General features: G+C 42.5%; 2 protein-coding genes across 5 annotated transcripts; both read right to left on the bottom strand.

Moving 5' to 3' along the window:
* Positions 1-4,619: 4,619 nt before the first annotated feature.
* On the bottom strand, positions 4,620-12,169 carry LOC308313197 (exonuclease 3'-5' domain-containing protein 2-like). 4 transcript variants are annotated; one of them, XM_080760173.1, is made up of 10 exons: positions 12,099-12,169; positions 11,502-11,552; positions 10,801-11,415; positions 10,381-10,646; positions 10,141-10,267; positions 9,676-9,971; positions 9,133-9,239; positions 7,913-8,048; positions 6,062-6,463; positions 4,620-5,880 (listed from the first exon to the last, which is right to left on the bottom strand). In XM_080760173.1, the coding sequence occupies exons 3-10, from the start codon at positions 11,380-11,382 to the stop codon at positions 5,664-5,666; spliced, it is 2,133 nt and encodes a 710-aa protein (XP_080616299.1). In that variant the 5' UTR covers positions 11,383-11,415; positions 11,502-11,552; positions 12,099-12,169; the 3' UTR covers positions 4,620-5,663. The 4 variants fall into 4 exon arrangements, with proteins under 4 accessions (XP_080616299.1, XP_080616301.1, XP_080616302.1 ...); XM_080760175.1 differs by having other exon boundaries at positions 10,816-11,415; XM_080760176.1 differs by having other exon boundaries at positions 10,831-11,415.
* Positions 12,170-15,885: 3,716 nt separating this feature from the next.
* On the bottom strand, positions 15,886-21,248 carry LOC308313375 (uncharacterized protein). Its single transcript, XM_080760474.1, has 3 exons — positions 21,197-21,248; positions 19,049-19,345; positions 15,886-17,327 (listed from the first exon to the last, which is right to left on the bottom strand). Exons 2-3 carry the CDS (start codon positions 19,284-19,286, stop codon positions 16,045-16,047), a joined length of 1,521 nt encoding a protein of 506 aa, XP_080616600.1. The 5' UTR covers positions 19,287-19,345; positions 21,197-21,248; the 3' UTR covers positions 15,886-16,044.
* Between the last annotated feature and the right edge of the window lie 5,545 nt (positions 21,249-26,793).

Here is a 26,793-nt window from a genome sequence, read left to right as displayed (position 1 = left end):
TTCAGCGTCTTCCTCTCACACCTCCACTGCCTCCTCCTGCACCTATTCCTCAATCAGCCCTTCCTCTCCCCCAGCCTGGACGAGGGTCTCCGACAGGCCCCCGGGCCTCAAGACGTACTGCTCCAGCTCCAGGGGGGCCCTACGGCTAACCATCAAGCAAGAGTCTGGTGGCTCCCGCAAGGTGGTTCACAACTCAGCCTGCGAAGCATCGGGCCATAAGAGAGACCATGCAGGGCAGCTGACCAATGGTAGTGGTGGAGAGGCTGTAAATGAGCGGATGTCTTCTCAGGTGGGCAATGGAGCACCTTCATGTCCTCAGCACAGTGAGGAGATATTCAATGGTATTCTACTATCTGCTAAAGCAGCCGTCAAAGTCCTGCCCTGTGATAGGACCGCCGAAGCACCAATCACGGTGCTAAATTGTAAAACAACACCCCCGATCCCTATTTCTATGCCAGAGCCACAGGTTGTCTGCTTCGACCTGCCTCTTTCCAGAGATGTCAGTGGCCCAAAACTGAAACGCTACAAGGCTGATTCGCGGTGTTCCAGCCCATCAGCCCCACAGCCACCTGTTCAAGAAGACAACATGCTCAGTGAACATCTACAGAGTGCTATCGATAGCATTCTGGAGCTGCAGCGCCTGCAGGGTCCCAACATGGCTACACAGACTCCACCCATGGGCCCCGTGGTTGGGGGGCCTCGCACCGGAACGGGCTGTCACCAGCATCTTGGTGGGGCGTCAGTGAGGTAATATCCAGAGACAGATTGTCTCTAGTGTCCATTCGTAATGACATACCGCTGTCTGTCAGCAGACTACGTTGTTACGCTTCATGCACTGAAGTATGACAGAAGAAGGAAGGCAATGTGTCATCTGCTCCCAAGAACCAAAACGGAAAAGGTTTGAGTCGTTTAAAAGAGATTATATTCTGTGGGCATCTGAGGTCCCCTTCAAGGGAACAGATAGTGTCAGGACAGAAGGGAGGTAGGGGTATAGGAAAATGAAAAGAGGCACTAAAAGTGATGCATACCAGACAAACAGCACTATTTATCTATTAGTCCCATAGATGTTAGATACTTCATTTTGATGTACATGTTTGTGGAGAAAAAATATATTTGAATAGGAGCTATACTGTTTCAGTGGTAGTTTTAAAGTCATTCTGAGGTTTACGACACACACACTGGTGTTACCTTCATCAGCATATAGTATATAAGTAATAGTAAGGACAAATGGTACATGTGGAGTAGACTGAGATTATTCAATAGTTTTCTATAAGATTCCTTTCAAAATGTGAAACCTTTCTTTTGCATAGTGCCATGCTTCCAGGGTATTTATTTTGATAATCTGTGCCAATGGGTTTTAAGATGCATTGAGTTGCATTGGTCCATTTGAGAAAGGCAAGCAAGGTTGTGTACATTTTCTGCAAACGTATTAATGGATTGGATAATGTCTGAATTTCCTTAATTTGACCTTGTGTGCCTGGGTTTGAGGTTGGGTTTGTTTGAGATTGAGCATCTCATTGCTTTTGTGAAACTTTGCATTCTGTGTCTGGACAGCAACATGAAATCTGGCAGGCTGCATCTTTGCTTATCAAACAAACCCCAAAGAATTGGCAACCTGCTACATCCTGAATACACCAGCAAAATAAATATTACATGTTGTGTCTCTTACCCATTACATGTCATTGATCTGAGCCTGTCCAGATAAAGACAACAAAATAATTACAAAAAAAGAATAACCCAAAAGATTGACAATGATTCAACAACAATGTTTTATCACCCATGCTGGAGTCAGACTGAGACGGATATATTTATAGTATTTCTGTTGCCTTCAAAGACAAGAGCAGTTCCCATATGTATTAGGATGCAAGCAATAATAAGGAGATAGGGTTGTTAGGAGTGGTGGTGCAGTAGAAGGGGAGATCTTTGCCTGTCCTGCTTAATGTTGTCCAGCATAGACCATACATCTTGAAAAAAATATCTGGTGGGATTAGGCTACCTTTACATTTCTAGGACCCAAGACAACATATTCCACATATTTAATATTTATTGAATAATAAAATGCATATATCATCTTTGCGTAACCCTGGCAGCTCAGAGCCCTTGGATTCTCCTTAACATTTCATGGTTAAATGCACAAGTGTGCACACTATATTTTTTATCCCTTTGACTTCCATGCATTTTTTTGAAATTAGGTTTTAACAGATTTTAAGGACTCAAGCGTCTTGTAATTTAGATTAACCAGTGTGGGAATTTCTTTAGCAGAAGTGTGTTTTTCCTTGACGGCAGCATTAGAGCTTCTCATCTTGGACTGCACCATGTCACATTGTCACAGCCTACCAAAAAACTTTAATAGTCAGCTTCGCAACCACATGTTGCAGTTGTTTTGTTTTTAATCATTTGCTTTTTGTTCATTGTAGTTTGTTTTGTTTTCCCAAGCCACAGTAATGTGATAATTTGCAACATTTTATGTTAATGTGACAATCTTTATATTGTGTGTATAAATTATTTTCACTAAATGTTTGTAACCTGTCCACAAGAGAACACGAAAGGCCATAACAATACCATGATTGGTTTCATGCTCCCTTAAGAAATGTTAATGTAAGGCCTTCTAGAAGCTCAATAATGATGTCATTTTATTTATGAATTTTAAATCTGCTTCAAAAAATTAGTTTGAAATTTAGTTGTGGGTCAATGTTTGACAATTAGAAATTATTCTTAGTATGCCTTATTTAATTGAGTGTACATTTAAGGAAACGAGTGGATACTGCAAAGCAGCGTGACTAATTGAAGATAACATTTTCCTTTTTTTTTTAATATATTTTTATCCCACGATTTTGTAACGCTTTTTTCACCCCTGTGTCAATCATCTAATGTGATCCTGGGCTCTACACACCCTCCACCAACCTAGTCCCCACAAGGGGAGAGCAACGGACTTGAACTGATGCTTCCTTCATGCCCGAGTGTCCAAGTTGCTCCTTTACACCCGACAGGGGGGAGTTTCCCTGGTTGGACGTAGCGGGTGGAAGGAACACGTTATTCCAACCAGTTCCTTTCCCCTCCATCAGGCGCCCCGGCTGGCCAGGGGGAAGCAGTTTAGTGACCAGGATTACTGCATGTTTTTTGTGAGGGTACCTACCCTAGGGGACACGGGGAGAACATGCAAACTCCACACAGAAAGGCCCTTTCGCCAACCCTGCCTTCGGGTATGGGCACTGATGACGCGGAGGAGGAAACGTTTTCTCATTCCAAAATGAGATATACCGTTTTAAAATCACAGCTAGAGTCTCTTGAAACGTTGAACATGTACCGTAAAGTAGATACTAAAAAAAAAAAGAAAAAAAGGACCACAACTTAAAGTCTTGAAAAGATTACTTTTTACAGAAGGGATCCTCTATTTTGTAAAGTTATTTAAAGTTCAGGTAATTCTTTTTATCTCTAACAAAATGAATATGTAAACAATATTTTGGTATAAAATTATTCGTACATTGTAACATTTAATCTGATTAGTAACTATACTTTCAAAATGTGACATTTCAAACTGTCCATCTAGAAATCCTTTGAGAGATCAGGTGTTATATGAAAAAGGCCTTCCTTTCTTGAATTGCAATTTGTCTTTTCTTTTTTTAAATACGTTTTTGTAGTTAAAAAAAAAAAGAAAAAAAAAAAGTCTTCAGCTGGAATGAACAAAAGGAGTCGTTATATGCAGTAATTTAGCATTGAGAATTGTTGAAAGCCCAGCAGCCAGAGTGGATACACTAGCAGAATCCTGCCCAGAATCAGCTCCACATTAATCTACAGCATAGTTGAGAGCCAAATGAACAGAAAATTCTAATGTTGAAGTGTGCATCCACCCCAAGTGGGGTTTAAGGTCTAATGCAGTAAAGATGTCAGAGCACAGGGGGGGGGGGGGGGGGGGTTGCACTCCTTGTCAACGCATGCTTCGTTAAAATTACTTAAATGGATTTTTAGGTTGTTATTCTGAGAAATTTCTCTCAAGACACATGCACCCTTGTCTTAATGCAAATCCTGAATGTTCAAGGCCAATGAAAATGCAATCCATCATCATACAGTTTACAACCTAGAAATACATTTGATTAAAGTTCCCTTTACTGAAGCAGACTCATGTGCCATTCTCATTTCCATGTCTGCAGTGTGAAACATGATCATGATCACTATTGAATACATGCCCATACAGAAGTCACATCAGCATGTTGAGCCATTTTGCATCATTTGTTTAAAATGTTTAGTTTCTGACTGGACTGTGAAACCAGGGGAGGTTTGTAAACTACTTCAACTTCGGAAACCATTTGTCTAACAGATTGTTCTGATGCCAAAATCAAGAGGCCTTAATTCAGCAAAACTAGATTGTAAACAAGAGAGAAAAACATAATCCAAGTAAACACTCCTTTGACCCGAATGTCATGAGTGATTCATATATAAAATGTTAACTAAACACTTTTGTACTCATTTTTACAGACTATTTATTAAACTGTGATTTTGTAAGAAATAAAGAAAACTGAAAATGTTTTGTAGTCATTGTTGTTGCCTCACACACACACTCCACAATAATGGATTCCATACATTTGGGCTGGAGAATACAAATAACTTTATTTCATGCTTAAACATGAATAAACGATGCACTGCAAAAGAGGGTTTTGGTTATAAGGCCATTGTCATAATTCAGCTACTTTTTGAAAACAATGAATTGGCACATTATCTTATTGTCAAATTCAAGTAAAGACAGTTAAGCTTACGACATGGTAAAACTTCTAAAATACTTGGAATGGTGCTAGTAAAAAAAAAAAAAAGAAGCAATGAGCTCATGTTCTGATTCTGTGTCACGTCTTGTTAGGGGATTAAGAGGCACACTAAAACACGTGCCATTGAGGTGTCCTAACTGAAGAGGGGATCAGATGAAAGACATGTTGACCTCACGTTCTGGGTTTTTAACTTTCCATTCATTTTACTTTTCTCTGCATCAACATTTCTCAGCCTAGCATTTGTTTGCTTTGCAGAGAAAATGTATTTTACACTACTGATAATTCAGTTTGTCTTATGAGATCAGGATTTGGGTTTACAAAGGTCTTGAAGTTGAGAGTTCAGTTCATCCCCGCTTCCTATATTTAAAAGTTGAACTTGGACTCAAAAAGGCTTCTGAGAAACCCCTCCTGTGATATGAATTAAAGTCTGATTATCATCCATCAGTATTTATTTGGAAGGGGAGAGAACAAATTCATAACGGTTAGGGCTGCAAGTCTGCACAGGGAATTATAAATAGTTTAAATACATTTTTCTATTCTATAACCTTTGGATTTTTTTTTCCATTTTTTTTTAAATACAAAAATAAGGGTGAGGACATTTTGAATTTTGACTCGTCCAAAAGGATGCACACACAAATATAACTGTCTGAACGAACTCTAGTTTACCACCCTGGTGTCTGAATGAACTTGACCCAGAGACCAGCTGGCCCAAAACCCTAGCCTGGCATTAGTCAGACTGATAATGTGAATTCACTTGCATGTTGCTCCATGTTATCAGTCTGGCTAATGCCTGGCTACCAAAACACTAGAACAAGGAGAGGAAGAGGAACGCCAGCCACTAACTTTACATGAACACTGGCATGTTGTCTTTCCCACCCTGTGCCAGCCAGGGCAGTTGTTGGTTTAATGGAGATGGATAGGGAGGTTCTCTCCGTACTTTGACAGGAACTTGCTGTGGTTGTGGCAGACAGACCAAAGGGGGGGCAAGTGGCGGGGCTTCATGCATGTGAGGAAATGTTGTCGCCAGCGGCGTTCCAGCTCCATCAGGCCTCGCAGGCCTTTCTCTGCATTGGCATACACCACCTTCAGCCCATGGGGTATGTAGGCCTCATTGAAAATCCTTTCGATGTAGGGACAGAAAAAAGCCACATAAGATGAACCGTGTCTGCATGAGTGTTTAACAATTATTTTACCCTAACCTAGCAGATCTATACATTTACCATGAGAAATGTATACACTTTCCCCTACTGGAAATGTAGAGCTTCTGTTAATAGTGTGGACCGGGTCCAGCTGGGTCTCACCTGGTCTCAAGGCTTGAAGCCGTCTGCAGCGCCTGTGGACTTAGTGGCGCATTCCACTCATCACTCTGCACACTGTCTGCCTCCGACTCAACATCGCAATAAAACCCTCTAACGACAGCCTCCAGTTCCTCTAGTCGGTCGTCCGGCAGGCTGTCCCTGGCAGTGAGAAGGGCCCGAGCAGCAGAGCGCACGCGCCGCCGGTCTGAGTTCTCCACCATGCGCACTCCCTCCTCGCACCCCTGGGGGGCGCCGTACTCCTCAGCCAGATGTTGCTTGAGCATGTTGTCATGGATGTTGGAGGCAGCATGGCAGGCGGTGCACAGCAGCAGAATGTCATGGGAGTTGTGGTCCTTCATCTCGTTGGGGAAATGACGCCTGTACTCATGTGGCACAATGTTTTTCCTATAGGACAAGTAACACAAAGAGATTCTGGTTATGCGTCTGGTGGATTTAAGTGCTTGTGGAAATAAGTGATAAAACACATTTTTTAAATGACTCACTCGACTTGAACACCTATAGCAGGGGTGGGCAAGCATGTTGTTTAGATCGATCGGTCAATGCCAAAGGACTTTTTTGATCAGAGCAATTTGAAAACTCTGACAAAAACATTCCCTCATACCTCCAGCTGTCCAATTACACCAGCATATCAATGGTCTAAGTGTTATCCATTTAGTTCCAGGCTACTACGTTTCAACCACAGCTATGAAGTGGAAGAGACGCATCAAGTATCAGTTCAGGAAGAGACACCATGAAAAAAAAAATAGATTCCTCATTGGCCGCTCCAGTTCGTTGGATGTGTGTCGATGGGAGGGCGGAAGAATTTACACTGCGAGGGGAAGTACGCCGGAAGAGTGGAAGGCACGCTACGTCACGCTGCCACTCAAGTGATTACTGACCAATCACAGCGCATCTTTTCCGGGACTTACAGACCCAAACATGAGCTCTGTGACACATGCTCATGCTTCCGTGGGGCTTCGCAAGGAATCTCGGGAATTCTTTGACTTCCCTTGAGCACATACGCTGCAAAGCCGAAAGGGCCGTAGGTCTATGGTTTTTCCACTCAGTAGGTGTTCCTGCATAACTTCCTGGTATGATGTCACGCGCATACCCTCCATTGTGAGCAAGTCTTCTCACATGAATGAAGTAACGATCATCAGTGATTGATAGAAGACCACCTTGTGGCTTCTGCAGCTAATAATAATGCCTACTTTAAAGTTTAAAGCACCATGCCAGTGTTTTTATCGTGTTTGTTTTTACCATATTTATTAATGTTACAGAATGTACCTGAACATTTATAACAATGTTAATAACTCCCATCATTAAAAGCACTCAAATAAAAAAAATGCAGCACTTTGCAGAGCAGTAACTATTTTTTCAAGGCATATATGATATGCCAATGAGTATAAGTATCTTACACGTGCAGTTTAAAGATGGAGTGCCGTGATTTTTGTACTCCGTCTATGGAGTTCACATTACTCTAATAGACCCCCAGGTGTGGTTAGAATTTTTAAATACGTCTTCCCTGTGTTTTTTTGGTTATAATCAATATCATCCCAATCCACAATATCATTCCCCCCCCCCCCCCCTTTCTCCTAGTATAATCATAGTACCTGATCATGTTTTAGGAGGGGCCCATCTACCGAGTAGATGGGCACCAGTCTAGTAGTATAATTATATATTATTAAACAAAGGGTTGCATTAGTCGAATTAGCAGCCTACAATAAGACATAAAAGCAGTGGCGGTTTTCACTTGTCTGGTGCTGGCCATGCAAATCTCATGCAAGAATAGGTTGCCCAGCCCAGAACTTTAGCATACATAAAATGTTTAATTTGGGGAAAATTTAAACTAACCTAATGTACGAATCAGCTTTGCCACACACAACGCAGAGATTCTCCTTGGCTGTGAGATAGTAATCCTGATGAGAATCAGGACGTCCCGAGGGTTCAAACAGCAACCGTACTATGAAAGGGTCTTCACTTTGGAGCTCTGGATCACAACGACACAAGAAATACATTCATGGTACATTTTGGCTATTAGTTATTAACATATTATTATTAACATAAATACAAAAAAAGACATCATAAAGATAGTCATTTTGTTTCGGGAAGGTTCCCAGAAATGAAGAAAATCGAAACTAATGATTTCATACTGCCACAGAAGAACACTCGTGTTCTGGAAGCTAAAACCCACCCACCATGCCTCGCATAGATTTTGGCGAGGCTATAGACTTGAGCCAAGCAGTGTGTACTGTACACTACAGCCAAGCAGTGTGTACTGTACTGTACTGTACACTACAGCCAGCACTTGAACCGATGGTCAATTTACCCCCCCCCCCCCCCCCCCCCAAAAAATGCATGCAGAATCGAATACCGTAATATTGACACCAGTTACGCTATGTGAAGAAACTGCGAAAGGAGTAGTCTAGTGACTCTAGCCTAATCATTTGGTGCATCTATAAAGCAGGCGTCTAGACTAATGTTCTGGTGCATCTATAAAAAGGTGGTGTCTAGCCTAAAGATTTGGTGCATCTATAAAGCAGGTGTCTAGCCTAATGTTCTGGTGCATCTATAAAAAAGGTGGTGTCTAGCCTAATCTATAAAAGGCTCAGAAAGAACGCCTCGTATCTGCTAATCTAGGAAGCTCTCCGTGGTTTTGATCTGATGGATATACTAAGATCTTCATTTCTGACTTAAACATGCCTCTCGTTCAAAATATGAACACGAGGGATTATTCAGTGGCTTTATCGTAATGATAGCAAGCAAAAATATTCCTCCCGGTTTTTGTCCGGAACGGAAGGGGGGGCTTACAGAGTAAAATCTGCCATATCTGCGCGGCATCCCGAGCTGTTATTTTGAAAGAAATCCCGGCGATTGTATTAAGGAAAACAGGAACAAACGGTTCTAATTGGAATTAAACAAAAATGGCAAAATATTATTGTTGGCAGTGCACCAGTCAAGTATACTGCGTCTCATAGTCAATGCTCTAAATATGCAGTCAGATAGCCTGTATTTTAAAGTTACATCATTTAAGATGAGTTTTACTTTCAATTGATGTAGGTTCTCTAGCGTACCTCCTATTCCTTTGGACAGGTACCACATAGCTTTCTTTTTGTCACAGGTACACAGTGGCTGGCCGTCTGGGGCATGTAGGAAGCAGTTGTCATACAGAGGCGATTTCCTGTTCAGAAGCACAGAAGAGTAAAAGTGGGTACACAAATAGATATTGATCACATTTTAATTTGTCCGATATCAGTTTCTTTTACTTTCAAACTGATTTCAGTTTTATTTATTTTGTTTCCTGCCATGCCTCACATCCGTTACTTGGTCCATCTAGCCCTCCAGAAATCCTGGACTGAGAGGGCTCATCATTTTAACCATCATTATAGGTCTTGCCAATAGATCACTCGTCATTTAAAATTTATGTCACACAAACACAAGATAGCAGACATATCTTTACTGTAGCTTTCCTAAAGTCAGTTTTCCCTGTGGATGAAAAGCCCAAATGCATAGAAATAGCCGTTTAACAAAAAATATATACAGTAATTATTTATGCAGTATATATATATATATATATATATATATATAGTGTAATATCGTGTGGTCAACTCTCTCACCTGGCAGAATAGCCTGGATTTTTCTTATTGTTTTTACGAGGGTCTGGGACTTGCTGATCTCCAGATTCTGGGCTATCACAAGGTGGTTTTCTGAGTCTCTGTCTACGCTCTCCAACTGCGGTTTTCCCCTCTCCTGTCCGTTGTCTGAAGGGCACATCAATCAGGCCCTGGCAGCAGGCAGCCAGCTGAGAGTAGGTACACCCAGTAGTTGCTGGGGAGCTGGCTCCAGGGTTAAGGCCCAGGAGATGGAAGAAGATGGCGATGGAGACCTGGGAATCTCTGGCTGCATATGTCATCTAGTCACAATGAAAATCATATATCACTATAGATTACTGGCCGATTCTAAAAAAATAACTTCTAAGCCATATTGAATGGGTCAACTATAAACTCGTTAGATGGGAACATAAATGAACAAGATGCATTTTGAGCATCCTGTGTTACAATACCAATGGAACAGCAAAACACCTGCTCCAGGGTCAGCTGGTCAGCCTCCCAGTCACTGCATCGCAACTTCAGGGATTTGTCAAGAGACACATTCAACACATCTGCAGCCAGCGACTGCAGACTGAGGCCATTATTCAATGCAACTTGCCTGCAAATGGGAAGACAGGGGTTAATGAAACAAAAGACAAGCATGAAATCCTTTAAGAGTGAGGAGTCTCCCCGACACCTGAAATGAGTCACAAGTTCACAACAGTGCTGTACCCCTGTCTTAAGGCAAGGTCGCGCAGATCGACCGTCCCCCCTAATGACAGGCCATAGTCCATATAGGCCATAGTCCGGGTCAGACGCTTCCCGTCTTCATAGCAGCCCACGCCAACCTTCAGGATATGGGGGTCGCGGAGGACTTCAATCAGGCTGAGTGGGAAGGACTGCTGGCCACCACGGAAAGACACCAGCCTCACCAGTATACAAAGGCCCGAGTAGGATGCAATCTGCAGCAGGGAGACTGCAAACCTCTTTGCTGAAACCTAGTGCAGGAAAACAAAACTATTAATAAAAATTACACATTTTGAGGAAGATGAGTAGGTTAATGATTCGCACAGGTCAGATAACAGCTTATAAAACTGCCAACAACTAGCAAAAAATAGAAAACTTGAAATTAAAACAAAAAAAGCATCTTACTGAAGAATGTCTTACGGCGGTGTGCTTTACCCATTCACAGTCGAGGCCGAGGACAGGGAAGAGTGACAGTTCCTTTTGCAGCGAGGGCCACAGATGGTCCCACTGTTCTTCAGAGCTCACAATCACTGGCTTCACCCCCAGCAGCTGCTCAGGAGACGGCAGCCAAACAGAAGGAGACAGTTGAGCAGTTGCGGTTTGACAACTAACAGCTTCAATCTCCTTTTCAATGCAATGTAGTGTTGGAGTACAATCCAAGGCCTTAAGTTCTTTTTTGACAGGAGTTGATGATGACACAGGTTGTTGAGCTACAATTCGTGCAGACAGACACTCCACAGTGGTAACTTCTTCTTTGACAGGACACAAAGCAGGTTGAGCTAAAGTTTTTGTAGACTGGCACTCCACAGTCGTAACTTCTTCTTTGACGGGACGCACAAGTTGAGCTACCTCCTGAACGGGAGGCAGCTTCTTTCTCTGCGTCCGAAACACCCGCCATAATATGAGCCCTCCCAAAGAGGCTCCTATCATTGTTGTTAGAATGGTGGTTAGGGACCCTCGTGGTGTCATCACAGCTTTTAGTGGCATTCGTCTCCTTAAGCAGGATGGAAAATTGCAAACCTAGAATGGTAACACAGTTGTAGTTGCCATTGGTGGCCAGATAAACATGCGATGAGCCCTACAATTAATAAACACCAAAATTCTACCTTTTGCCTCGTCGTCAATGGGCTCCTTTGCCACTCTGGTTCTGCATCCCCCTGTAAACCATTACACTCTGTCAACACTGCGCACACACGGTCTTTTTTTATTAACATCAAAGCATTGTAACTGTTAAAAGAATAAAGGAAAAACAGCGCCCTCTTTTCCTTTGAACTTGACGCAAGTCAACAGTGTCTCGAGACTATACCTCCATAGTCCATACAAACCCAACGAGGGGTACTCATCTATTTACGTTAGCATTTAAGGCTGCTAACGTTAGCCAGTAACAGTAGGTAGTAAGACCGTTTAAAACCAGCAACGCAGGAGCTGGAGGACAAAACGCACAGACTTAATTCCATCCCGTCATCTATTTCGTTGTCAGTTGGACGTGTGCCAACTTCCATGTAACGTCGATATACGAGGTTCTACTGCTGCACGCACTCACTGAGGTTAAGCTAGGCTAACTAACAAGCTGTAGGGAGTTCAGACTAGAGTCCAGACAGAATACGCAATAACGAAGGTTTGGTTTACACTGTCTGAGGAACACTGACACCTCTGGAAAAACAGACACACTTCTGTTATTCGTTGTATATTTCACACCTTACCTTTGCGTTTCACACCACCGGCTGTCAGCACCTTAGTCCACTCCAGTCCAAACTGTTCAACCTGCAGAGTGAGTTCAGAGTTCAGAGTAATCTATAAGAGAGTGGCGACATTAGCGTTGACTCCTTAGAGTATATATGAACTCTATGGTTGACTCCCATTATAACAATGGAATGCGGAAGTGCTCATTCTGTCTCAATAGGATAGTTCCAGTCATTGGAGCAATGTTAGGCACCCGCTTTGCGGCGAGATCAAAGCATGTCGCTACTCTAAACTGAATTGATCCCACACTTTGTTTTTCAATCAAGACTGATCATCTGCAGTCTGCACACACGTCACGCACGCACACTCCTGTGATCAGTAGCCTAGAAATTAGATGGCTAGTGGTGAAACTTTTTTTAAAACATTATAATAGGCCTATATACATACAATAAAAGTTATGTTTTTTAGCGATACATGATATAAATATAGCCCATATACCATATCTATTTTAATTTTACTTGGGTAAAAATAATTAATGGACACCTGCACTGCAACGACATACTACTACTTGACACACAGGGTGTTTTTTCCATTCCTTCCCCCCCCCCCCCCCCCCCCCCTTTAAGCCACATAAGGATAAATAAAACATCGCCTTCTCCAGATAGACAGACTGCCCATAATAGCTGAGACAGAACAGTATTTAACCAACTTCACCTGTGGACAGTGGGCCACAGGTGTATTGTCTGCAATTTTCAACTTGCATTCAACTGCATGTGGCATATTATCAACTCTGTTGTGTCTTGTGTCAATGAGATCTATAACTAGTTTTTGGATAGGGCAGGGGTGGGAAACTTTGATGATGGAGACTCAGAGAAAGAGGGCAACTATATTCCACACTCACTCCAGAGAGCCACAACAATGCATATAGTAAAACATAGCTGATCTACAAGCTCAAACTGCGACACGTTTTGATTTAGTAGATCTGCTATTTTTCTCTTTTTTTATTGAAATTCTGAATTATTTTTAGCTATTTCTGAATTGGAATCATCATAAATCATAAAAACTCCATGTTTGTGGAGGTTCTGTTACAGAAAGCAGACTGGCTGCACTACCTCATGATAGCCGTAGGTGTCACTACAACACCACCGATGTCATGAATGTACCCTGCTGACTAGTAAGCCTAGTAGGATATTGGAACATAATTATGGAGAACATAACACACACATCAACCACAGGGTCTGATCTTAATTAAGAATACAATTATAGGAGACAGAAACTTACATGGAACATAGAATGGTAAACCCTCAAACATCAACCACTTCTCGCTGATGCACAACCACCAGTTCTCACAACTGTTGACTAGGCCTTAACTGTTAATTCATGTTGTTGATATGTATTTAAGTAAATGTATTTCTACATTTACTTAAATGTAGAAATAATTAGATGACCTGATGACCTGGCCTACACTACTGTCACAACACCTCATGCTGTAGCTCTTCTTATATCACAGCCTATCACAGCCTATCAACAGAGGCTTGTTGCTTTATAACACATGGCCTACCAATGCTTTGATAAGGGGCGAAGAGAGCTATCCTAGCCTTTGGATTTTGTATGTACCGAAGGATAATATTCACACATGTATTATGCATACATCAACCCCTTGCAAGGGCACAGACACGTTAAATGTGGAACATGTGCTATCCTCATCTTCAGAATAAACAGAGGCAAATTTGCATTCTGATCCCAAGCGCTGACATTTGCTCAGGAAATGAATCATGCATGCATATTCACAAGACCGCCAGGCACCCGTTCCCTGGGACTCCTTAATATTCAGATACATAGTCGCTCACACATTTTTGTCTCCGCCAGGCCAAAGGCTTGACAAGACTGTTTTGCACCCGGTCTGTCCATCTCCATCCGTGTGTCATTCTTTCAGTGTGTCATTGTACAGAATAATCTGTATTGCATTACGGCTATTATTTTCATGTTGTTATATGCCTTTGCTTTCCATTGCTCTATAGAGCACTTTGAGCTGCATTTCATGTCATGAAAGGTAGGCCTACTATACAAATAAAGTTGCATTATTGTTATTCTCGTATAATCTCTAGTATTTTACATAGTGAATGGTTGAACTATCAATCATTTAGCTAGGAAGTAGGAACCCCTGCCCTGGAGCTTCCTCAGGGACTCCTGGGTGTCCAAACCCCACATTGAGAACCATAGTCTATGGTATAGTTCTCAATGTGGGGTTGGGACCAGATGTCCCCCTTTGCGTGGGACAGTGCCTCGTTTCCAAGACTTTTCAGGTGTCCCACAAACTGAGACCCTGTCCCACATTGTGACTGGCAAGCATCAAATGTTCAAATGCCCTAATAGTTGGCTTTCTGTTTCTGTTCTGCTTTTCCTGCAAGATGTTTTTAAGCCTGTTAAAATAACATGAGAAATATCTCCGGCCTTAGGCTACAGTATAGGCCTACCAAATATATAGCTATAGCACCAATGACCAAAATGTGCATTTTAAAACAAAATGTGAGATGCCAGAGGGGTTAAATAACACAATTATAGTAGAGGCAATATTAGGCCTATGGACTATGGTCGAATATGACATCAAGGAAGAGGAAAAACATCCGCACTCCGAGACTTACCTGCAGAACATCCCTGGTTCAAAGCTCACCAAAGGCACACTAACAGAAACCCCATCATGGATAGGCGGCGGCCTATACACATTTTGTCATGTTAGATGTCCTATTAACTTGTAGGTGCTTTTAATCATTATCATCAATCATGACCTTTAATGTTTTTACTCTCATGAACTTGATTGTTCTATTGATTGAAAGTGCTCAGGTAAATTCTCCTCTGACGGGTGGACTGACAGGTTCTAGCCCTGGGATTGGTCTAGGTTTCTGTGCTCCTTCCCACTCCCAAGTGTTATGCATGATCATTAATCAATGATTTTTGTATATATATTTACTCTTTTTTTCTGTCATTGTAATATGTAATTATTTGCCTGATGAAGACCTAGTCGGTCAAACGTTGCAATTTGTTGCCTTAACCCATTTAGGCCCGACGTCGAAATTTTAAAACAAAATCTTCTAAATCATGACAGTTTTCTGAAATACCTATGTTTCTACCCGTTTCCAAATTTGCGTCACATTTTCACGGGTTTTTCAAAAATAGCAGACTTACAAGCTCGTAGCGCGACACTCGGTGGCTCGCTATGAGCTTGTAGATCTGTTCTTTTTCGATAGCAAAATTATAACAATGTTTAAAACAGCAAAAGGGGTTCCCACCCCAGAATGGGTTAAAATAAAGTAAGTCTCGGAGCTCTACAAACTGGTGCGCGGATGTTTTTCCTCTTGCTTGATGTTTGCCTTGATGCCTGACATCCAGCACCTGGCCTGAATATAGGCATTGAGATGTTCACACAATCTACTCTGTGAACGAATATGAAATCATGGCATTTAATAGCAACGAGTCATCGTGTTCCACTCTGATCCGAGTTTAAATGCATATACTCCCAAGGATACTATGAAAGTGAGATAGAGCAGTGGTTCCTAAAAGTTTAGCCAACCCCCAAAAGAGAAATGATGTGTGTCAATCAGGAGAGTAGCCATTCATCAGCTTTTATAGTGTTCCAGAACAAATGTGGTCCGCTCATTTCTTTGTGTCATCACTTAACACTTGTATGTTTAATCTGTATCCTGACTGAGTTGAATTCTCTATCCTGATTGTATAAAATTGGTACGCCGACCTGAAAATGCATTTTCTGTTTAATAAAAGCTGGAGAGGCATGGAGACTCCTGTTACTGAAGATAGATGGATACCTTTATTATCCCGCAGTTAATGTTACAAAATAGAAAAAGTACTGTAGTATACAGTAGAATCAAGGGAAAGACATAATTTAATATTAAAATAGAAAAGAGCAAACAAGGGTAAACACAGTAGGGTAGTCACAATATAGATCTATTAAAATGTAATACTTTTATCTTCCTTGATCGATTTGATTGTAGAAAGTAGACTATTATGACAAGTCCACATTTGGGTCAAGATACAGCAAACGCGCACAATCTTGTCGAGCCATGTGCAGCCCTCGTCTTCGCAGTCGAGGCAATAGCACGCTGGTATTTTGTGACTTAGCATGGTGAACTTGTTCCGTACATTTTCGACAAGCTTCTGCACGGGGATCCTGAGCTGTGCCATCTTCTCCGGCGTCGGCTCCAAAACGTTCAGCTGAGGTTCTCCCTTCCTGTCGGGGCCCGTCACTTCTGCACACATCAGTCCTACGCCCTTATTGATTTGAAATCCACGAGCCGCCATCACCAAGTCTCCTTGCTGTAGTCTTTGGAGAAGACCACTGATTGAGGTCAATGTCATGTCGTCGACGACACCTCCGCAGCCTTTGGAAACGTAAGAGATGACTCCAAACGGTGCAATGGCAATGAGAAATTTCTGGGTGTGCGCGTGTTTGAATCGTACCTCTGTAGCAATTTCAAAGCAGTCAACGATGATCGCATAGCGCTGCTTTCCAAGCGCCTCCTCAAATTCGTGAGGCATGGTCTGGAAAATAGCCTCCCTGTCTGGCCAAAACACACAATCTCTAAGCTCTGAAAAAAACAATATATCTATTGTTTCTTTGAATATGTTGGCCGCAGTTTTCGGGTCTATGCGGAACATGTGTGCAAGGTGCACGGTTGGCCAATCCAGCCTCAGTCGCATGAGAGTTAAGACAAGCTTTTGGAACTTGGACAGCTTTCTCTCATTCTCTAAGAAATGCGCAACTACCGACAGCACAGCATTGAGCATAGGAAAGGATGGAAGCCCAGTGTAGTACTTAACTCTCGCATCGTTGTCTTTAAAGTACTGCTCGTCAAATTGTTTTTGGGAGAGGTTTTTCTTCGCCGCCCTGTAATCCTCCAGCAATTGGCTAATGTCGTCGCGCCCGAGGTTACAAGAATTGAATTCCGACACTTCCTCAGTGACGTCCACCTCTGGTTCTGGTTCTGGTTCTGCTTCGCCCACCTGTGACGCATCATCGGATTTACCACAGGTGGTTGACGGAGGCTGTGGTAGAACTTTATCCACCTCAGGTGTCTGTGGAGCTGGCGCTGCAGATGCAGTGCAGTTCACTGGCTGCAGTTTCTTTGTCCTCAGACTAGGCGGAGGACACATCGATGTCTCTGGCGTGTGCCCCATGCGTGCTCTAGGTATCCAGTCAATGTCACGGTCAAGCGTTTCATCGCATGGTTTGCCTGAAAAGAGACAGAGATGTGTTTATTAGTTTGTGTTGTGTTGTAGCTGTAAACCAGCTATTTGTGCCAAGTACGATGGCACAAGGTGGCGGCAAGGAGCATCCAATAACTTTCAGCATTCACAGGCTAGAAGAACAGTTCTCAAACTATGGGTCATGACCCAAAAATGGGTCGTAATTTATTTATTTATTTTTTAATCAAGAAATGGAAAAAAGGGGCGTTGCGTTGTCGTGACCAGATTGTCAGTTGATGACTAAGATGACCACTTGACTCCTCATTGGGTCCCTTACATCGGGACCAAGTATGTACCGAACCGAACGTGCTTGGGTACCCATTACAATAATTCAATTTCGGTTCTTTCTATCGGTTCCCACACGCGGTCACACGCTATTTATTTATTTTCTACCCTTTTAATAGAAGCGCAGGGAACAGAGCTGATCTACAAGCCTACACCGCGTTGCATCAGCGACGCGTTGTGGGCTTGTGGCTTGCAGAGGCAGAGCCATCTCTCTGCATGGAGTTGTCGAGGAGACAGAGAAACGCGCGGTGCAAAGAAGCATTGAAGCAACATAATTATTAAAGTTTCTTAAACGTCATTTTCAAGTGAAGTTTATGGGAGGAAACTTTCAAGAGAGGGGACAGGAATATTGCACCCTGCTGCCTGAGTTGCCTCACCGCATGATCATGCATGTGCGCTGCACAGCATTGAATAAACATTAACCCACCTCGAATGCGCACCCGTGTGTGTGTGTGTGTGTGTGTGTGTGAGAGATATCACGGCGTAGGGTCCAGAAGGTGAGGCCCAGTCAGTTTAGAGTTTGCAGTCTAACTTCGAAGAGAGGTGGCGAACAAACAAGAAAAACAACAAATGATAGCCTACTCTGGCAGCCCATGTGTACGCAAGCCACAGCATGCAAGCCGCCTTTGTTTTCAATGATCCCTCCATTCACACGTCGGCAAACCCGTTCTCACACCCCCCCCCCTCATTAGTTGTGCGTGTGTGCGTATGTGTGTTGCTCTTAAATCGGCGACATGCTTTTACTTGTTATTGTCAGTAGTAAGAGAAGTAGCAACACTGCCCTGGGTAAATACATAATAGATTAAAATAATCACTATAGGAGAGGATGTTACACTATTCATTATACATTGAGCTATTTTGTTAAATAAACATTTGACCTCTTATTTAAGTTATTTTATACCATTTTGGAACCGAAATAGGGAACCGTTAAGAACCGGAATCGATAAGCCGAACCGGTACCGTCCTAACGATACCCATCCCTACTCCTCATACACACATACAGCTCCAACACACGCACACAAGTCCTTGCAGAGGCACACAGAACTGATTTAGATATTCATAAACAAAACGAATGTGTCGTGTCCTGTTGTGTCTATTGTGTAGTGTAGTGTAGTGTCGACACGACAATATGAGCGGGTGCCGGGTGGCTTAAAGGAGGATTTGTAACTCCAAGAGCAAGAGTACACCATTTGGACCACAGGTCCATTTGTACCCTCTTAGGAGTTAAAGAGTGGCTAAAACCGAGAGCTGGGTTAAGAAACTCTGGTGGTTCTGGGAACATATTTAGGCTAAATATGCTTTAGTTTACTAATGTGTGTACAGAAACACGGCTGCTTTTATCGATTGACTACAATAGTAATCAAATTAATTGAACTAATACGGTAGGCACACAAATAAGCAGGAATCACTGTGTGTAACTTACCCATGAGAAAATGCTGTGAACAAACAAAATGTTTGGCAGTGCTGTTTAAGGTGATATCTGGTTGTCTTATCGCTTTCACCCAAGCCACGCGACGCCGCTTTGTTAACTTGGATAGGTATTCTCCATTGTCTTGCCTCCAGTCTGGAATGCTCCAGAATTGCACTCCATTATCGAGCCGTTTGCCTTTCTGGTCGTGAGTACAGTTCTTGCAGTTAACAACACAGCACCATTTTATCATTGTCGAGTCTGCAGAGTCTATAGATGGCGATGGACAACTGTTGATCAACTGTACCCCAACTGCAAGAAAAAACAAAACATGTCAAAATTAAATATTTGACAACTTCGACTAGTCCGCAAAAGGATTATAATTGTACAACATAAACATTTTTGACGGGGGTGAACAACCGCTTATGAAGTCAGCCAGTACCATGTATCCCAATGCAATCTTACGGAAGAAGTACTGTGCATGCAGATGGGCTGACTAAATATGCAATTTAAGCCTGATTGTTTCACCCCCCTCTAAAACATTTACATGCTTTTTTAGTTTATCGTCTGTAGCTAGCCAGAAATATATCTTAACTTTTTGGAAACAATACTGGGAAGAGTTTACCACTGTTTTTGGACAGCTCAACCCCCGTTTTACCGATGCAGGGATATCCTGACACGGAACCTCTTCTAGGAGTTACAGTAAGAGCGTAGAGTGAGGTTCCATTCCAAACGGGGCTAGTACACTCCGAGAGTGTACAAATGGAACCAAACAAACCTGTAAGGGTCTGAGGACTTCACAGTGTACTTTGGGATTCCAGTATAGTTTACCACAGTAATCTTTATCATTTCAAGTGTAGGCCACCACGTGTACTCATTATCAAGGATTTTAGCACCGTTTAGCATAGAAATAAGTGCATTGGTGATGGTGTAACAGAGCCTATTCCTTCAGTAACGGCATTTCTTATCGGTTAGTGGGCGGCACCTCATTGAGTAACACTGGTGTCTACGTTAAAGGAGTGCCAGTCTAACATGAGACATGGCCATATAAGGTAATGTGTTCCTCACAGCACACTATATTCAGTAAGAGTCTGTATGTTTACTGTGATGAATACTGGTTGTTCTAAACATGCTATTATTCCACAAGGCAGATCAAATGTTACAATGGCAACAAAATGCAATGTCAGGATGTGTAATGTTTACGTGGCAGGTTGAATGTTGTACTAGTCTGTATATAACTTGGTTCAACATATATCTGACCTTGCAGAGGTAAGGAAGCAACCAGGTGCTCAGGAGGTGTGAAGGTATAAAAAAAAATGTAAAAATAGTAAAAAGGTGCTCCTGGGATCAATCGGGATAACACATCTATAGAACAAAAGCGGAGATCAGGGCTATATAAACTGACCCTGCCTCAAAGTCCTTCTGACCATGATAAAATAAAAACCACAACAAGAAGATTTTGCCCCACATGTTTTGTTGGGAAATGTAATATTTTTAAGTATACATGATTATTAGCATGCTTAAACATTCAACAATTAAGGTCTACTGTTTTTGTATATCCAGATATTTGGGGGCATAAACAAGAAGTTATAAAACAGAGAATGATGGCATGTTCCTCCACACCTCATGTAAACTTTACATTACTTAAGACCACTTCTTCAACCAACAATTCTACATCGAGGTGGCTAAATGTCCCTGGTGCTCAACCACTTCCTGTATCCCTGTGTAGGCACAGGGCAGACCCAAGTGCACCAGCCATCAACGACAACGTGCCTGAAAGCACACTACCTAGCTCTGCTCCATAGCTCTAATGCGGAAACGCATTAGAGCTATGGACCAGAGCTACTATTAACTACCTGTATCCAAAAGAAGAACCCACAGTCCACAGTCAGACACACCACACCAATGGACGTTCTATCCTTTTACAACGAATTTGTTTGTTTAATCAACTCTCATACAGTCATAACTTGTTTTTCTCTTTAGCGTTAGCATTAGTTAGCTACTAGCCACCTGTCTGACTGAGTCTGACTGAAACACACAACTCCACCATATTTCCTTAGTATCCTTACATGGGCTAAACAGATACGAACCCACACTGATGTTCTTAACTGAGATGCAACGGGATTTTACAGATTTACCCAACTTATTTAATGAAACACTTACTGTCGCCGTATGTCCACTTGTTATCAGCCGAAACGAACGTCTCTCTTCCACTTCCTCCAGTCCTTTCGTGCTTTGACCTTTCTCCTTTTAGTCCCGCCCCCTCGTCTTTTCAGTAGGTTGGCTCAAGTTGATTGACACATCGATCACCTAATAAGATTCCTCCTATCTCCTTTCTTTCTTTCTTTCTTTCTTTTGTACGTCATCATTAAAATATCACAATAAAACTGTAAACATTCAAATTCGAACTGTACAGTGGGGCCAAACAAACAAACAAACAAATTGAGGATCTGTGGACTATTGCTTGATTGATTGAAATATGTATTAACAGTTTGCAGAATTACAGTAGCCTACATTTCAAGCACAAACTCAATACAAAGACTTAACTGTGAGTGGACAACCCAATTAAGCATTACACTTGTTTACAAGAGGGTCCACCTTGTTCAATTTATCAAAACATTTAGAGACATACAAATAGACACTTTTATAGTCAAAGAACAGAACAGGAATGGAACAGGTAAAAATGGAAAAGAAACATATAGTGAATGATGCGATGTACTGGAACCTAGGGTGACCAGATCCAAACTGTTCATTTGAGGGACAGAAGTATCGCCGTCCCCCGATCCCACTTGTCCTACACAAGCGATACTGGAGTACCGGGTTAGCAACTATACTACTTGAGTTTTTAAATGCCTTGATGTCATATTCAACCATAGGCCTATTGGCTATCATTTATAAACTCCTCTGGTGTCTCACATAAAAATTAAAATTTAATTTAAAATCATGCTTTATTTATTTAGTTTATGCTATTTTAACAGGCTTAAAAACACATCTTGCAGGAAGAGCTTTACAACAGAAGGCCAACTATTAGGGGACTAACTATTAGGGCATTTGAACACTGATGCAATTGTCACAATGTGGGACAGGGTCTCAATTTGTGGGACGCCTGAAAAGTCTGTCCCACGCAAAGAGGGACATCAGGTCACCGTACTGGAACCCCAATGTACACTGTAAAAAGACCCTTACTGGTCCAATACCACACACCCGACGGGCAACCACTGGATTTTTCCAAGAGGCACTAAGGTGCCATGTGCTAATGTAGCATGTCTCTAGGTCACATTCTCACCTAATCGGTAGACTCGATGCGAATGGGCGGAGAAGTTGGGATTCTTGCATATTTAATTTGCTGCGGTTTGCCTTAATTCACACTGTCATCCGCAGCAATTGGAAACACAGCCGGGGGGACCTTTATCAATGTGTTCCATTCATAAACTAGCCTACACAGTGAAATCTATGGTGATAAAATTATACTCATAACGTGCATGTGTCGTGCTGTCTGGGTCGGGAGTACCCCCCTCTCTCTCACTATACACACGCAGCCATGCACTGTTCTTTTGGGCATGGAGGCACAGCGCTGAGCGCACTGATATAACAGAATGTTTATCGAGATGAAAGTCCCTACTCCCCAGTCCCCACACAGTGACAGCACTCCATGTTTACGGCACAGACAGACAGAATATTCTGTAGGCTATAATACACTGCAGTGCTTTTATGTGTTTCCTTAAGCAATTGATTAATGTACTCCCCCATTTCGACCAGGGCTTCAGTCTCCTCATTCGACCACGTCTATCCACGGTAACGGGACATCTTGTTTTCACAATCCTCATGGGGGCCCGTTCCCCTCCGCACCCCCCCTTCCCCGCAACAGGGGAAAAAAAGAAGTTGTTGTTTTAGCTGGTACTTTTATTTACAGATTGGTAATAAACACATTTACGTTAGCAACGGCTTGAGCGGCGGCTCGGTGCAAATCACATTTCTCGTGGAGTCCGAAGCGTTCTATAGCCTTTTTCCAGTTGGAATATCCTTCACGTGTAAACGCTCTCAGTGTCTGTCGATCGCGTGCAGAGGTGCATGGGAGTGGAGCGCCCATTTGTTCAGCTCGAGAGCAAAGCGTACAAAACACTTTGTCTTTACTAGAATTGTACATCACCCATGGGAAAGTCTCTTTCCAGGAAGCCTGATAGTTTCGTTTGTGTGAAGGTTTCACAGCGCCGATACAACCACTGCTGCTGCTTGGTTTAGCCAGGGGAAGGCGGTGTAGGACAGTGTCTTGACTGTCTTCAGAGTCATCACAGGCGGCTGGCTGCTGGTTACTGCTGCTGACACTTTTAGAGGAATATTTATTGGCTCTTAAAAGAGCCGTTGTAGTAGCTGCATGTCCTGTCGCTGCTTCGGCGGCAGGTTTCAGCGGCGGCAGCGGCAGGCTGGCATCACTGGTGGCAAAGTTGACGAACTGGTGTAGCTTTCTCTGGACGAAGACCTTCTTAGCTGGTGGTGATTTCATTGTGAATGAAAACAAGTAAGCAGAGCACACTAAGCACAGTACTGTAGGCATATTTTATAACTACCTGGCTAGGTGAAAACAAAAGAAACCCGATTAGCATTTGAGTACTTGGGTGGCCGCACACCTGGCTGCACCGAATCGTAATCAAGTGCGATTGGAAGCGAAGCGAAACCCCCGTTTTTGCTCGGAGTAGAATGCGGTTCTTTGATACGCATTAGGATTCGAATGAGCCTTCACACCTGCCAAACAAAGTGCACTATCTGACAATGCGCAGCAGGATTAGTTTTAATCGCAGCAAAGCTTTCTGGTGTGAATGTCACCTTAGGTGTGAAAGTCTCCTGGAAGAATACCACAGGGCCATTCATATGAATTTCTTGCAAAACCTTGCAAAGCACCAACTTGCTCATCAGGAGCAAGCAAATGTGATAATGTCAGCACATTTTGGGCACATGCGCATTTGGGCAAGTGGCTATGGTACGACCATAGCTTTTTTTTCAATAAAAAAAAAAAGTTTTAATACACCGCTCTGGCCATCACGATGGTGTGTGTCACAGGTCTCACTGATCTATCCACACCTTTGGGGCGAGCCATCTTCACTTTTCGAAATTCCGGGGCGACCGTTCTTCACTTTTCGCAGGGGCGAGTTGGAAAAGGGGCGAGTGTACCTGTTACCTCACTGTGCACCTCTGTTCTTGCCTCAGTGAACTTTTACATTTAAATGATAGTTTAACACGGCCACTTACGGGGCACGGTGGCACAGTTGGTAGTGCTGTCGCCTCACAGCTAGAAGGTCCTTGGTTCGATTCCTGCTCGGGACTCTGTGGGTGCTGGCGACGTGTCTCCTCCTCCGCGTCATCAGTGCCCATACCCGAGGTGGGGTTGGCGAAAGGGCCTTTCTGTGTGGAGTTTGCATGTTCTCCCCGTGTCCCCTAGGGTAGGTACCCTCACAAAAAACATGCAGTAATCCTGGTCTCTAAACTGCCAGCCCGGGCTCATGTTGGAGGGGAAAGGAACTGGTTGGAATAACGTGTTCCTTCCACGCGCTACGTCCAACCAGGGAAACTCCCCCCTGTCAGGTGTAAAGGAGCAACTTAGACACTCAGGCATGAAGGAAGCATGAGTTCAAGTCTGTTGCTCTCCCCATGTCCCCTATATTGCTATATATGGTTTATTGTTTTCACAGTTTGGTCTATTGTCGCCTTAGCCTGCGGTTATTGTGAACCAGTATTGGTTTAATTCTTAGTCCTGTTAGTTAACCTTCACTGTGTGTATATAGGCCCTTAGACTGGCCCCTGGCAATCTGAAGAGAATACTATTTTAATGTATTCCATTGGACAGTATAGACCTACTGGCCTGTGTAGCCTACATGCATTCTACTGGTTGTATATATTCATGGTGGTATTAACCCCCTTTTATTCCCCTTCATATATGCATCTATTCTTATTGTTGAATCTGAATTGTCTTGATGATCATTGATGAAATGTTTTAACTGAATAATTGCCAATTAAACATTTATTCGTATTTTTGGTAAACACGTTTCTGCCTGCCTACCTGGGCGCAATTCCCCAGGTGGCATGGTTGGCTATAGGTTAATCCATATCACCCTGTCACACAGACCAGACTATAGGCCTACTTTGAGAACCAGTGGTTTAGTATCACAATAAGTAGTTGTGTCTGTGATGTGCTATTATTAACCTTCTGAATAGGAATCGATCAGGATGTCATCTCACTTTGTGAGTGAATTAGGAGAGAGAAACAGGTTTTACCTATACAGGTTTACTCAGGTACAGTGCTTAAGTACAGTCAGTGTTGTTACTTCACAAAACAAACAACTGACAGGGCTGGGGGGGCATCAAGATTAATTGCAGAGGTTAATTAGCTGACTTTGATAGCATACTAAACTTAAGATAGCACGGGTTCAGAGATGCATCATAATGAAAATAGCTGTAAATATATTATTATTTTCAAAAGTAAATTATGTAACAGTTTAAGCCGGTGCAGGACATGTCCAGCATTTTGCTCCCTCGTGCTCCCTTTAGAAGAATTAGAACACACCATTTTTTTGTTCATTCAGATTATTTGATTAATTTTGTGATATTTTGTGATTTTGATCATTTACTGTTTTATTGTGATATTTTAATGATGATGTTCAAAAGAAGAGAAAGAAAGAAAGAAAGAAAGAAAGAGGAGGCTCCTTTGTTGAGCTAGGAGAGAGAGACACCATGATTCCAAATAATGTTGAATGACACAAATCATTAACAGTGGTGAATAAGTACTAATCACACTATATATTTATCATATTTATGTTTACACATTATAATTGTTCATGCACTGGCCGATATGTGTAAAACAACTTCATACAGTGTTCACTGAAATGTTGCCAGTTTTCATTACTAATTATTTTGAGTCAGAGACCAAATTGAAAATCCTTTGCTATGAAATGTAAAGTGACTATTTTGCTATCTGCTGCTTTTCCTTACAACTCAATGCGGCAGTTAGACACATCTTGAATGCTAATCGGCCACCATTGTTGTGCACTATACTTTTCTGACTGAATTAGGCTACATCTGAAAGTCAAAGCATGAGTCTTTGTCATTCAGTGACAATGGCTGGGTTTCCCAAACAACATTTCTTATCTTACACAATGGTGTAACTTAAGCGTTGTTTGGGAAACCTACCCCCCCCCCCCCCACACACACACACACACACACACACACACACACACACACACACACACACACACACACACACACACACACACACACAGTGTTACTGTCTGTAAATCACCAACTACCCTAGGTTATACACAGAGACATCTAAACATATACATTATTATAATTAGTATTTATTATTCATTATTAATTTTATTTGATTTTATTGTGTAGGCTACTCTGCTTGAAGGTTCATTTATAGCCAGCAGTAAAAAGCATTTTGCACAACTCCCTGCACAACAACTATAGACTAAAAAACATTGCATGGATGCAACTGGGACATCTCCTCAGTGATGTATCATGAGGTCAACAGGGTTTCGGGTCTCTCAACATCATACCCCTCACTCAGGCGACCCAGCCGGGAGTGATCAAGTCCCGACTTACGTCCCAGTAGCTATACCCTCAATCAGTCCCACTAGGGAAAAACCACACAATCCGTTGGAACTACTACAGAACTACTCTGCCAGGCCTGGGAGGTAGGCTACACAACTATAGTATCAGGAATAAGAAAGTGAAAAGTGAAATATAAAACCCTATTGTGCTAT

Source organism: Protomyctophum bolini (assembly GCF_963924005.1).
Source record: "Protomyctophum bolini genome assembly, chromosome: 1".
Classification (NCBI taxonomy): domain Eukaryota; kingdom Metazoa; phylum Chordata; class Actinopteri; order Myctophiformes; family Myctophidae; genus Protomyctophum; species Protomyctophum bolini.
The sequence above is the reverse complement of the archived record's forward strand: the minus strand, read 5'-3'. Positions and strand labels throughout refer to the sequence as shown.

Bases quoted from the DNA above. Each gene is read 5' to 3' on its own strand.
- LOC308313197 (XM_080760173.1), bottom strand. From the start codon at position 11,382: ATGCCACTAAAAGCTGTGATGACACCACGAGGGTCCCTAACCACCATT. The intron at 9,240-9,675 runs GTGAGAGAGTTG...GCTTCTGAACAG, and splicing joins AATCCAGGCTATTCTGCCAG to GAAATCGCCTCTGTATGACA. The intron at 6,464-7,912 runs GTTAGTTTAAAT...CTTGTCCTATAG, and splicing joins AAAGCTGATTCGTACATTAG to GAAAAACATTGTGCCACATG.
- LOC308313375 (XM_080760474.1), bottom strand. From the start codon at position 19,286: ATGATAAAATGGTGCTGTGTTGTTAACTGCAAGAACTGTACTCACGAC. The intron at 17,328-19,048 runs GTAAGTTACACA...GTCTCTTTTCAG, and splicing joins TTCACAGCATTTTCTCATGG to GCAAACCATGCGATGAAACG.